This window comes from Lipophrys pholis (genome assembly GCF_963383615.2).
Source record: "Lipophrys pholis genome assembly, chromosome: 13".
Lineage (NCBI taxonomy): Eukaryota > Metazoa > Chordata > Actinopteri > Blenniiformes > Blenniidae > Lipophrys > Lipophrys pholis.
This window is the reverse complement of record NC_137632.1, coordinates 2,074,168-2,088,163: the sequence shown is the minus strand read 5'-3', so window position 1 is coordinate 2,088,163 and position 13,996 is coordinate 2,074,168. Positions and strand designations below refer to the sequence as shown.

The following is a 13,996-nucleotide window of genomic DNA, read 5'->3' as shown; positions in this document are numbered from 1 at the left end:
ATAAGTTGGTTGTCCACAGAAGCTGTTCATGGTCAGGATTGACTCCTATCTCTTCAACCAGAGTCCGTAAAATTAAGTACATTTTATTGCTATTGAGCTCAGATTTGACAATCAACTATGCCTTCATGTTTTATGTTAAACAGTGCAATTTTGTGTGGTAGAGAGTACAGATTTTGAGTGAGGAAAAAATCATTAATTAATTAATATCAGACTGGCTATCCAAAAAGATCTGTTACTACCATGAGGATAATCATGAGGTAAAATCAAAAATCAGAACGTCTTCTTATTCACCTGCACAGACAAAACCTGTTATCTATCATGATAACATGTATTAGTCTTGTCGTTGCACAGTGTTTCATTATTGCATTTTATTGCCTCTGTATTGTAGTAATATACATTCTGCACAACCTCTTGACGTTTGTATTTGAATATTTTAGGCAACTTCACAAATTTCATTCTTATAACGGAAAGTAATCAGTTTACTGTACACTCAAAGGTTATTTCCTGTTATGACTTTCACAGTTAAATCATTCCCCTTATATGTATTTGCCAAATCAGGATTCATGCCTATGGTAAGAGGAAAACATATACATGTAGCAGCTCTGTGAACATTTGTAGACACAATGACTGGCACTATACTTTTAAAACGTTTCTTTATATTTAAAATAAGACTACAAACCTACAAAAGATTACAACATATAAAAATTAAATAAACATAAAACCGATGCAACTCTGAGCAAAGTTTAAAGGCCACAAAGAAAGAAATATTATATCTTAGCTGAATTCCAGACTAATGTGTTTCAGTAAAATTCATTTTTACCTTTCCAAAATAGGTAAAACCAAGTATCATTGTGGAAAAAAGTTATTCTCCACATATATTAGATTGCAACATATTTTCACGATGGTGGAAGAATGCCATGTCTGATGTGTACATGGTCAAAATTTGCACATTTGTGTGAAACATACACGCTAGCCTGCGGGTTGTTTAAGCCATGAGGAGAAAACGTAAACACAGGTGTAACTACGTGCATGGTTTTACTGTGAAAAAGCTGTTAGTGACACCCCGGAAAATGAAGTGCATGTGTGTGTCACTAAGAGGTCCATCAAACAAAGGGCAGGCAGTAGACCTTCCTCCGCCCTGCTGTTGAGATCCACCGGTGGTCTCTCCTCATTTCTGCGGAAGTGATGCTGTTTTCCAAGCAGCTACATTATGTAAATTGTTGTTGCACAATCGTGCACGACTGGGATGAGTGTCATGTGTCACCACGGGTATACTCTCACCATGCGGGATGATGTGTGAGGCAATGAAATGATCGTTTGCAGGATATTAGTCGATCATAACTACAGATCATGTTTGTGACCAGGCCAAACCTGATGGGGAGCAATAACAGAAGTGCACAATCAACAAATCTCCTTCCAGAAAGATTGTTTAGGAAGTGTTTCATCCCTAGGTGTATGTGGTATGGCAGAGAAAAACAAAGTATAGCCATCTTCGAGCTGCAGGGTGTGTGTGTGTGTGTGCGTGCGTGCGTGCGCGCGCATGTCGATCCTCTTCAGCTAAACCTGGGGGTGCCTTTATTTGGTCATCTCATGATAAACAAGTGTCACGGTGCCAGTAGTTTATGCCCACTGCTGATTTGCCGGATGTTATCCTCAGTTGAAGACAATAGTCTCCAAGGGCTTGTATTTCACAGTTGCTCGGGCCCGTTTTATAGAATGAATGTTTATTATGTAATATGCTCCCAAGACAGACACACTAATGACTAATATCCCCGGAACTCACTGCGGTTGGGCTCAGAAAAATCTGCGCATCGCCGTATATGTTGCTTTTTTTTTGGACACGCACACACTGTGTGTGTATATAAGTACAGAATATTTTCCTCGCGTTCCTGCTTCTCGAGCGACCGCGCATGCGCAGTAGACTTTCGGCTTTTGCCTTGTTTGGATATGTTAATGAGTGTCTTCGGACGACCTATCAGAGGCGAGCGTGGCGCGCATGTGACAGCGGAGGACCGCTTGGGAGGCGGGGTCAGGCGCGAGGCTTAGGTTAAAAGCAGTGGGCAAGACACAGCGCATTCAGTGTAGGGAGAAGCAGGGACTCACTGTGAGGGGAACTTTGTTACTATGAAACTTAGGAATATTTACAAAATATCGTAAAAATTACCAAACTCCCTCGTGAATCCACAACCTGCCCCCAGGAGTTGAGGTTTTAGGTTTAGTTTGCCCGGAAAGGGCTTCTACACTCACTATTCTTACACTTTTTTTGAAAGAATGTGTGAGACAGACAGTTAGCCAGCCGGCTAAGCTAGCTAGCTGAGAGGTGATACAGGCGGCAGGAGAGACAAAAGATTTTTTTTTTCGCGTTTTGGCCGGTTGTACTGACACCAAGTCCATGCAGAACGTGTCATTACCATCACAATGCCCGTTTTACTTTTTCTGATAGACACGTCCGCTTCAATGAACCAGCGCACCCATCTGGGCACTACCTATCTGGACATAGCAAAAGGCGCTGTTGAGACTTTTATGAAGGTACTGTAAACCACGGGACACGCTCACATATTGTGTGTGGGGGGGGGGGGGGGGGATCCCGCAGCTCAGATCATCGTTCTTGTCAAAACCGATAAATAATTCTCTACTATTTTCCCCCCACAGCTCAGAGGGAGAGATCCGGCGAGCCGAGGGGACCGGTACATGTTGGTAAATTATGAAGACGTTCCGTACGGGATAAAGGTAGAGTTTGTTTTGTCCGGCTTTATATTGCGCAGATTGACTTGTCCTCTCCCGTCGCTCCGCCACGTTGCGATCACTACATCGATTGTGTAGAGAGGAAATCTTCAGGAGGAGCTTTCATACCCCTTTTAAAACATGGCCGACATTTTGTTTCAATGTGAGCAGCAAGGAACTCTGGGTGTTATTTATACAGCGAGGTGATATCTGGGGGGGGGGTCTACTTTACTTGTTTAGACTTAAATTGTCACTTCATTCTCTGCACATATTGTGACTTTTGTCATCTGACCCTGGCTTAGTGGCCTGGTTGAAAAGGGATCAAGGAGTTGGCTGCAGTGCTGTCAAACTCCTTCATAGAGAGGAAATCCATCTTCTATACTGCTTCTTCCCAGTTGGCTGGGTGAGGGCAGGATGCACCCTGGACAGGTCACCCGTCCATCACAGACAACCACACACACTCACTTTCACACCGAGCGGGCAATTTAGGGTCACCAACTCACCTCACATGCATATTTTTTGGACACACACACACAGAGTGAGATGATGCAAACTCCACACAGAAAGGCCCCAGCCAGTATTTGCAGCCTGACCTTCTTGCTGTGAGCTCAGAGCAAGACCACTCTGTGATTTCCCAGGGGAAATCACATCATAATAGAAAGTAGTCAAACATTAATTAGAACATAAGTTATGTGTATGTGGTTATCTTCACTCCATACATGTGATGAGGAGAACTGACCACTCACTTTTACATAGATTCCAATGCAACTTGGTCACATCATTTACTTTCAGGTCCTTCAACTAGTTTATTACATGAAAGACAAGTTTGCTTGTCTTGCAGGCATCTGTGGCTCGGTTGGTAGAGTGGCCATCGCTCACTCAGAAGGTTGCAAGTTCGAAACCCCCAATCCATTTACTATTTACTTCTCTGTGACATTGACTGGAATCATACAGTCTGAAGGTCATAATCTCTTTCCCTCAAAACATGTAATCATATCCTAACTGAGAAAGCATCTGCACACAGTACATACACATCCTTATTTAGATTCTGCATATTTTGTATCTTTTGGGTCTTTTCATGAATACATCGGCTCCTCAGAATTGGGATACCAAGACCTCTGTGTAGTACTACGCTCTCCGAATTCTCCAAGATATACATCTTAATTTCACCTGTAATAAACTCTCTGCATTGTCCTCAAGTCCAGTGGATTCCTTCCAGCATCTCTTCAGCATTTCCTCAGCAGTCAGCTCTTTTCTTTGGTTGTGTTTCTGCAGGCCGGATGGAAAGAGAGCCATGCCACGTTCATGACCGAGCTGAGGAACCTCCAAGCAACCGGACTCACAACTATTGGCCAGTCCTTGAGGACCGCTTTTGATTTACTCAATCTCAATAGATTAGTGACTGGGATAGACAACTATGGACAGGTATGTAGCTCTGAAGAGAGGCAGTCAGGTTCATCAAGTGCCCCGTCACAGTCCCCCCCCCCCCCCTCCCACCCCGTATTACTCCCCCTTTTACACACTCTCCCCAGTCTTACAAGCATCAACCACATACTGTGACCCCACACATCTTCAGTCATACGGCACAAACATATAACATGGTGTTGTTACTGCTTAGGAGCGCTGTCATTTAAGCTTAATAGCCACTTTCAAGGTGCTGCTTTGTTGTGCTGAATTATTCTAAAGCGGTATTTCTATTATTTAGGCCATCAGGGTGGGCGAAAATGGTCTGGACAGTTTTTAACAACTGTCAAATGAACTATAACGTCAAATGAATTTTTCGTCATGGTAGTTTAAACTAAACTTTGCGTAATGATAGTCAATTCAGGTCTAATGTCAAAGCTGTTTGATCAGTTTTAACCAGGAACAGATTGGTAAAGTGTATTTTCTGGCCAGTGAGAGGATGTTTTTTATGTCTTAATGAATATTTTAACTTCTTAGATCAGGAGTCCGCAACCTGCCGGACCGGAGCCAGATGTGGCTCTTTGGCCCCCTGTAGCTTCATAAAGCATTCACAACATTGTACTGGAAAAAACTTGAAACTAATTTTGATTATATTTACACACCTGAGTCATTGGACTATTAACTCTTGGGTAAAAATGGCTAAAACTACAGTGTGTGGGCGGGGGGGGGGGGGGGGGGGGGGGGGGGGTAAATGGCTTTAAAAAAAACTAAAAGAAAAGAATTGATAATGGGAAAAGAAACATGCAAAACTGCTTAAAAAGAACCAAAACGGGTCAATGAAGCTAAATTGTCTAGAAATGCTGAAAAAGTGGAGTGAAACCGCTAAAATCAGGTCAAATGTGATGAAACGTTCACTAATCTGAATTCAATCTGAATCGTAGTTGAAACGTCATAAATGCAACATAAGACCCAGTGTTTGGATGTGATTCAAAACTACTGTAGATGTGAAACTTTAGAAGCTCCGTCAGCCTCATTTTAAAAGTTAAACGTGTTTTGTGGCTCCAGTTTAATTTGATGTGGTGGAAAATTACAAGACCGGCTCTTTTTGTCATAAAGGCTGCAGAGCCGTGTCCTAGATCGGCAGCATAGCCGCCACATGGGCAAATAGACAGGTGCATCTAAAAATAAGAACATAATAGAACATTTGTTTTTCAGTTGTTCCTACACTAATACCATAACTATATTTTAATTGTGATCCTAATGTCCCCTGTTTAATAAAACTAAATATTATATTAACTACGAATGAACACATTCTCAAGCTGTTTGTGCTTTATAAAATTTATTTATTTATTTATGTCCCTTAACGTCTTCTGTTCCATAAATAGACGTTACGTTATGCTGCCACAATGGCATCTTTCTCAAAGGTCAGCCAGAACAAGAAACCAGAAGAAAAGAGAATATCATTTACAAAAAATTTACGTTTTCAGTTTTTTATACACACATAAAAACGTTAAAGCTCCATACATTTCTTAAATTGTGATTATGATAATTATGGCCTATGGTAATAAAAATGGCAAAGGGGTACTGAAATACTGTTTTAAATATTTAGTTATATTAGTAATATTGAGTTATCAAGAATACATTAAAAAAAGACTTGACATTTTTTCAGTTTGTTTAATAAATCTAAATGATCTGAATGTTTAAATTATTTTTAAAACTATCATTGTTTTTTTATGATTTTTTTAACGATGCATCTGTAAGTAAATTAGCTGCTATGATTATTTAAGTTCCTTTGTTTTCACACCATTGAAACTGAACGTTCTGCTAGAACAATAGTTTCACTTTCTATTCTTAGAAAAACAAGCGATCTGTCAAATGGTTAAAACTCCACATTTACTAGATCACAAATGGTGTTTTATCCCCAGTGTTTGTTTGGTTGTTTTTTTTAATAGTTTTTAGCATTCATACAGAGAATACAGAGATTAGCATTTGCTATGTGTTACATTTTTCTTTATTTCTTTAACAAACACAACCCACCCCTCCCACACACAAAGCCAAGTTCTCTCTCAGCATCTCTTTGGTTTGAATATAGTATAAATGTACCACATGTCATTGCCTCAAGTACATAGTAATACATTGCTCGCTGGCACCATAAAGAGTACAAACGAAAAATAGTTGTAAGTGGCCACTTACAGTATTGTTTTTGTTTTGTTCTCATTCATGTTCTGGGGTTCACCCCGCCGACTATTCATGTTTCCGGGGTGTAACTTGCCTACAAATTGTGACGTCACACACGGGTTTTGACAGTTGACGCACACCTAGACTGCCGGGCCTTGACAGCAGCGCGCAAGGAGCGACTGCTATAAAACATAATCCGTATGTAATCCCAAAAGATGTCACAGAAACTTGTTAAATTAAACTGTGACATACATGTGTTGCCCTGTGTTTTTGCATAAGGCAAACTGTTGGAGTTTTGGGATCACTGAGGAAATGAGGACCGGTGTTTTGAGCCCCTGGTAGGCGAAGCGAGGTGTGTAACAATGACAGCGCGATGAAAAGTGAATAAAATTACAGAGATAACATCATAATAACAAGTGACAGTAAACAAATAGTAGTAGTAGTAAACATGCCTTTTCTTGTGGTCACCATCACTTTGGGCTTTAACTCCCACTGTCTGAGTTTCCTCTTTGAGAAGCTCTTTTATGTCAACACTCCTTATGAACGCAACAAATGGTTTCCAAATGTCCCTGTAAACTTCCAATTTGTCTTTTAGAATATATCTTATTCTCTCCATTGGCTTGTATTGTGCCATATTCTTTATCCGAATACGAGCTGTCGGTGCATAACCTTCTTCAGTGAAAAGCTTTTAAACGCTTTGCTTGCAACATTGAGAAATGGTGGTACACATATTTAGATAAAGCTCTTCAAATAGTCTTTAAGCTGGACTCTTCTTTTAACCTTTTATCAGTTGTGTCACACAGTTAAGTTTGAATTGAATCTGATTCCAGTTTCTGCTGCAGCAGAGTCGTCCTGAATCACAGCCGTGAGCCGACGTTCACTTAAAATGTATTTGTTGAGACTGCAGTCTAAGTCAATACGGTGTTGCTGGATGTCTTCCAGCCGGTGGTGCCTCATGACATCACTAATTTAAGTCTTGTTGTAGTGGCTGAAAGTTGTGACGTGGAGTGTAATAAATAGATTCCGTTCACTGTTTTAGAGTGCAACTCTTTGGAACGGCCTAATGACTTGTCAGTCTCCTCCTTCATTAAACTTTGCATACAGCCTTCCACACAGTGGCTTTTCAACTACTATGCAAAGATCTAGATTTAGTTTTAGTCTCGTTAGAAATAGCAAACCACAGAAAGCAGCTCGGCGGAGTCGCGGTGCCTCTCCCCAGGAGAATTCTCATGCTTATGTGGGCGCGCCGTCGTCTGGCAAGTGAATTGAATACATATCACTACGCCTAGTTCATACCTGGTCTGACTGGCGAGTGGGTTGATATAAAATCTGCTTGTGTGGAGGGAAGTGAAGAGGTAATGAATGTTTAACCAGCATTTCCTGGGTAATAAATGGAAGCTCCCCACCTCCTGGGGTAATGTATACATACAACATGCATAATGCATGTCAAACACTCTCAGGGAGTTTGAATATCAAATACCAGCCGGCTGTTCCAATGCAAACTCTCGTGCCCCCGAACACACGCCGGTCGACGTTACTGTGTCCTGCACCACTCCACCTGTAATGACAAGGAAATTTAAACATAATTATACTTATATCGTCACCTTGGGGTTTTTTTCTTCTTGTTCAGTCGTACAACCAGAGGAGGTGTGTTACAGAACAGATGGCACACAGGTGTAATTACTCACAACAAGAGCAGTTTGCGTTTATGGCCGTCACAACAAAGTGTTGCATTGGCCACATAGAAAGGGCTGTGGATAGGATTGCCTTTTTACTGTGAGGAATGCTGTAGTGTTTTTGATCGATATAGACACACACTCTCAGGATATTCAACTTACAAATCCTTTTTCAAATTTAAGCATATTTGTACTTTTAGTCTCCTATAATTGGTCTCCACATGTGTGAATTTATCACATTTATATAATCTTTCATTTAGTTATTCTTTGCTTTTGTTCAGTTACTCTTTCAATGAAGCTTGATCAGTGTTTTTTCCCAGAACTAAGCTTGTGTACTAAAACATGTGGTACTCCTTACCATACCAGACGCTACTGTTACTCAACTTACAAAAGTAACTGATCAATATGTTTGAGAAACAAGTCAAACTCAAATCTGGGCAATTTAGTCACGGAATCCAACAATCTACTTTTACTGTTTTGTTTAGTTATTTTTTACTCTTTACATTTTAGTAGTCTTTATTGTGAAGGTTAAACCGTTTTCCTCATACTTTAAAAAGGCTGTGTCGTACTTCCCTTTACATTTAGGATACAAAATATTCAGCTTACAATTTTACAATCTATAAATTTGTTTAAATGCCCTGAGGCCCCGTTTATGTAAAATGTCAAACTTTTGGTCTGTTTTGTGTCGGTCTGCATGGCGGCAGTGCTCAGAACACCCACTGCACCACCTAGTGGCACTACAGGAAAGCTACATCGTTTTTAAAATGTTTCTGCACAAACATGAAACTTTCTTGAAATGAAAACGCTAAAACTACAAACTTTATTTCACCTGATTTTCTTTTATTTACTTACTTTGTCCTTGTTTTACTCTCTGTGAAGCTTAAACACAATTTTCTTCCCTAACCCATCAGGCACAGTCCTATCATACTTCTTATTTATTATTGTATACAAGTCATACTTCTTATCATATCTGACAGTAAAATGATATTCAGCTTACATTGTTATTGAAAAAAGGCTTTAAAACTAAATGAGTGCATTTCTATCGCCTATCAGCTTTTACTGTAGCCCTCATTGATTTATGGTAGTTACTTGTTACCTTTGACATGAAGCTCCACTATTTCCAGCTTATTTTATGATAGTCAGCTCACAATCTTACAAAAGCAACAAATCTTTATATTTGAGAAACTCAACAAACTTAAAGGGAAAAACAAATGTTGATCCATCAAGATTTTCGGACAAATGATTAAGTTAACGTTTTGACACAGTATTGGTGTTTTAGTATCTTGTGAGGTAGGTCTCTTTTATTTACTCTATATTTAATCACGAGTTGTTGTTTCTGTGAAATGGAATCACTGGTTTCCCTGCGACTGTCTCACACTCCTCACCTGACAGCACAAGTTCTTCAGCCTCTGTTAGAAAATAAAAAATGTTGGAACAAGATAACCTATTAATTAGCACATTTTTGTCTGATACATTTAACCGCAGACTAATTATTGGGGTTAATACTTTGGCAGTATATTGGTGAATTCTATCTCTTGTAGATTTTAAGAAAGTCTTCATCTTATAAAATTATCAAATGTATTGTCTAATACTTTTGATATGCTGACAAAGTAATAATTTGGGTAAAGCTGTGGCACTAAATTGAGTTTTTCCTGGAGCTATCTTTTATTTAGTTTCTCTTCTGATGAAGCTTGTCCAGCGTTTGTCAAGAGAAGATAACCCGAGCGCTTCTGCATTAAAAACAAGTTGTTTATAGACAAAGTGTGTGGTGACAGACTGGAGGACAATATATGGAACTTCCGCGTGCTTTCTTTACACAAGGACGTTTTATCACGTGCTCAAAGCTGGGCGTGTGGCGGAGGTTTTAAGAGATTCTGGTTTCATTCGGGTCTAAATAATCTATAAGTCTTGTCTTTTTGAAATTGTACGAGCAGAGACCATGTCATGCTGGAGGTTTTTCAAACTTGGCGAAGGATTTATTGGCTCATTGTGGTGTTTTTCAGTCTTTGTTTGTGTCAACTATAAACCAAAGCCAAGTTAAGCCACAGCGTACGTTTCATTGGCAGTTTTCTAACTTGATATGCAAATGACCATTGAGAAAAGTGGAATCTGATTCATGTTACCTAAGCGCAGAGCGTTTAAGATGTTCAGGGGTGTAAAACGCAGAGAGAGACAAATGTGGAGCAGGCCTGTGTGTGGGGTGGGGGGGGGTACAGTAGTCTACAGTAAAAAAGAGCCTTCCAGGTTGCCAGGCTTCTGAGATGAGTCTCCCCAGAGAGATGAAGAAGGGTATGGAGTTAGAGGTCGAGACGGCCCGTGGGTAATCCTGACACCGATCACAGTCGCATAAGGAGAGAAATGGAGGCGTGAGAAGAGGATGAAGCCACACAGGCTATACTAAAGACTGCACTCTTACTGTTTCCATTTATTAGTCTCCTGAGCCAAATATCTCTATTTTACTCACCGACTCACCTAAATAGGTCCCTTGTACGTTTTCTATATAACGATGCATTGTCTGTGCTTATTTATTAATCACATAATTAAGTGCCATATAGACACACATTCAACGCTTCCTTGTTTCTTCTAATGAGTATTTTTGAAACTAATTGTGACATGGCTTCAAAATTAACGAATGCCCGTTGTTGTTTTTTTCATCTCTGCAGGGAAGAAATCCATTTTTCCTTGAACCAGCCATCATAATTGCAATCACAGATGGCAACAAGTTGACTGGCACAGGCGGCGTCCAAGAAGAGGTAAGCCACGTTGTACACAGAGAAACAAGGTCTGCAACATTTTTGTGTTATGATAAAAACCTTTTTTTAAATAAGCTTTCCTGTTTAAAGTTTCCCAGAGAAGAATTTCAGTTTGGAGGTTTTCTATGTATGTTGAATGGAGGGAGATTCTCTCCTCATCTGGCACCATACAAACATGAAGCAAATGGCACGCAGCTACAGGACTACAAACATGGAGGCTATAGTATAGAGCTACAGGACTACAAACATGGAGGCTATAGTATAGAGCTACAGGACTACAAACATGGAGGAGATAGTATAGCGCTACAGGACTACAAACATGGAGGAGATAGTATAGAGCTACAGGACTACAAACATGGAGAAGATAGTATGGAGCTACAGGACTACAAACATGGAGGAGATAGTATAGAGCTACAGAACTACAAACATGGAGGAGATAGTATGGAGCTACAGGACTACAAACATGGAGGAGGCAGTATGGAGCTACAGGACTACAAACATGGAGGAGACTGTTGAAGCTCCTCCTCTTACCATAAATTACAACCAACCGATTTCTCTCCTAAATGTTTTAAAACTTAAAAAAAGGAACTTGTGTTTACATCCCCACAGTGTTGAGAAAAACATTAAAATCCAGCTAAGCAGTAAGATGCAAGTTGCAGTGATTTGCGTTTGCATTTTGTGAGGACAAACGAATGGCCTCAAAGAAAAACTGAAAATACCAAACCTCCTTTCTTTAGCCTAAAATAACTCATCTTGTTCCTTTGCTTTGTGTTAAAACATGTAGGTTTATAAAAAACACTAAATACTAGCAAATAGTCACATTTGTGAAGCCACAGTCAGACATTTTTATTGCAGCGTCTTTAATCATTTAATTCATCTTTTGAGCTTTTGAATAGCTGGCACAAACTGTTTATTAAATTCCCAACAAATGTACCATCCTCGTGGCTGCAGATGGTTTTTATTTCATCACATACGTCTTCATTTTCAGAGCGACCCTCCCAAGCTGTGTACTTATCTTCAAAGTGACTCATTTCATCTGAGTTTACTTCGTATGTCTTTTAATGCTCCAACTTGCCACCTGCCATGCCTCTCATTATTACTCGCGGTCGGTATTTGTGCTGCTCCTCCCAGTGAAACAGACATATCTGTTCAGCCGTGTTGTCAGTTTCAGCAAAACACACAATTAAATAAATAACTGTAACTCTGCAGCTACACGATAATTTACAGCTCCTGAGGTCATTTCAGGTCTGTGCCTGTTGACACAGGGCACAAGTTACCACATGAAGTGGTAGATGTTTGACTTTAAATGGAGCTCTTCTAATTGCATTGTGTCCGTGCTGAAAGATTTGATCTGCTGAGGAAATGTCAAAAAAGGAAAATTGTGAAAATTGATGATTTGGCGCTACAATCTTTTGGTCTTTGTCGAGCAAGTGACTTCGTGTTCATTCAGATCTAACTTTAATAAATCAATCTCCAAACACGTGAATAATTAGTTCGGCTGAATGTGGCCTTTGTGTCGGGAGTGAAGAATTATTTAAGAACTCATAACAGTTTGGGTGTCAAACTTATTTTAGTTCTGCCCAGTGAAACTTTAGTGGGCCAGACCGGTAAAATAGTACCATAATAACCTTTAAAGTTAGTTTTTCTCTTCTTTTTTTTTTTTTTTTTTTTACAAAATGTTATCAAAATTGAGTGAAATGTCCAAAAAACTCCTGTAACTGCTGCATTGAGCAGCCTTTTGCATGCACGTGCATCTGCAGAAAACTGTTAAAGTCGATGGTTTCTTGAACTTCTCTCCATGCGAGGGAGTTTTTCCTGGCCACTGTTGCTTGTTACACCTGCTTGCTTTGGAAAGGTTTAGTTGGGTTCTGTTGTACTCTATCATTGTAAGAGCGCTTTGAGATGTTTGTTGATGTGATTTAGCGCTTTACAAATAACATTGAATTGAATTTGCATTTTTTCAAATTGCCTGGTGGTTTGGCCGGATTGGAGCCTTTTCCGGCCGGGTTTTGGCCCACGGGCCTTGTGTTTGACATACCTGATATCTGACATTCGTCCTTTACATTTCTTATTTTTTACAGGACTATTGTTTTGCTTTGTCGACACATCTCTTGTTGTAATTCCCAATTTTTATATGTGCCCTATATGGGGTTAAATAGGTTATTTTTCTTTAATAATCAATCATTGGATTCATTCATATTTCTTATTTAGCAGTACACATGTAGCTTCCAACATTTTTTTTTACCATGGCGCTACCTCAGATTGCCTCTCCAAAAGGCCACAGACCCCATCATCAATCACTGATTTGCTAAATTGTTGCCATGAAGTGAAGCGGAGAGTCTCTGAGGTCGACTCCAGATTCTAGAAAGTGTTTTCTTGTGGGTTTTTTTGACATGTTCAAATCATCATCCATGTCACTTCTGAGAAAAGTGATGATCTGCTTGACTCATGGGGCAGTTTTTCCCATGTTTTTTTTAATTAACATTATGTTGTAAATGTGAAATTCCCAAATTCATCAATATTCCTGTAAAACTTCTGCCTAATGACTTTAAGTTGCTTAGGCAAGTTTATCATATTTATACACCATCGGTCAGATCCAAGGGAAGATGTCTCAGTAAAACGTCTTAAGCCCTCGTCTCATCTAAGACTTGTTGTGCCTCTGTTTCCTCGTCCAGCTCCATCTGCCTCTGACCACGCCGCTGCCCGGGAGCGAATTGACCAAGGAGCCCTTTCGCTGGGATCAACGTCTGTTCGCTCTGGTGCTGCGCATTTCAGGCAATGCCTCAGTGGAGCCCGAACCCCTCGGCGGCGTCCCATCCGACGATTCCCCCATCACCCCCATGTGTGAGGTCACAGGAGGTAGGTGGACAGAGTACAATATATCTGCACTGCTAAATATCTGCTGATTGTAGAGATCAGATGAGTGGTTTTGAGGAGGGTTTGCTGCCTGAGAATACTGAGCAGTTGGAAAAATGTCCTCTGGATGACATGAACAATGGGAGAACACTATAACTACCAAGTTGGATTGTTATTATGTTGACTGTCAAAATAAAACTACCAAGTTGGTTTGTTATTATGGTGACTGTCAAAATAAAAGTACCAAGTTGGATTGTTATTACGGTGACTGTCAAAATAAAAGTACTAAGTCCAGGCGAATATTGACTGGGCGTCATGACACTCCGCAGCAGGATTACTATTGCAACAACACACATAGAGTAAAACTAGCCTGTCTCACTCCTAATACTGTTCTGATTGGCTCTA

General features: G+C 40.1%; 1 protein-coding gene across 2 annotated transcripts in view; it reads left to right on the top strand.

The window, feature by feature from the left end:
* The first annotated feature begins 2,078 nt into the window (after positions 1-2,078).
* ints6 (integrator complex subunit 6) overlaps positions 2,079-13,996 on the top strand; it is a 35,959-nt gene continuing 24,041 nt past the window's right edge. For both annotated transcript variants that reach the window (XM_080479144.1, XM_080479145.1), the window contains exons 1-5: positions 2,079-2,529; positions 2,653-2,730; positions 4,000-4,149; positions 10,646-10,735; positions 13,411-13,594. In XM_080479144.1, the coding sequence (XP_080335270.1) occupies positions 2,419-2,529; positions 2,653-2,730; positions 4,000-4,149; positions 10,646-10,735; positions 13,411-13,594 (613 nt within the window). In that variant the 5' untranslated portion in view covers positions 2,079-2,418. The remainder of the gene's footprint in view (positions 2,530-2,652; positions 2,731-3,999; positions 4,150-10,645; positions 10,736-13,410; positions 13,595-13,996) is intronic.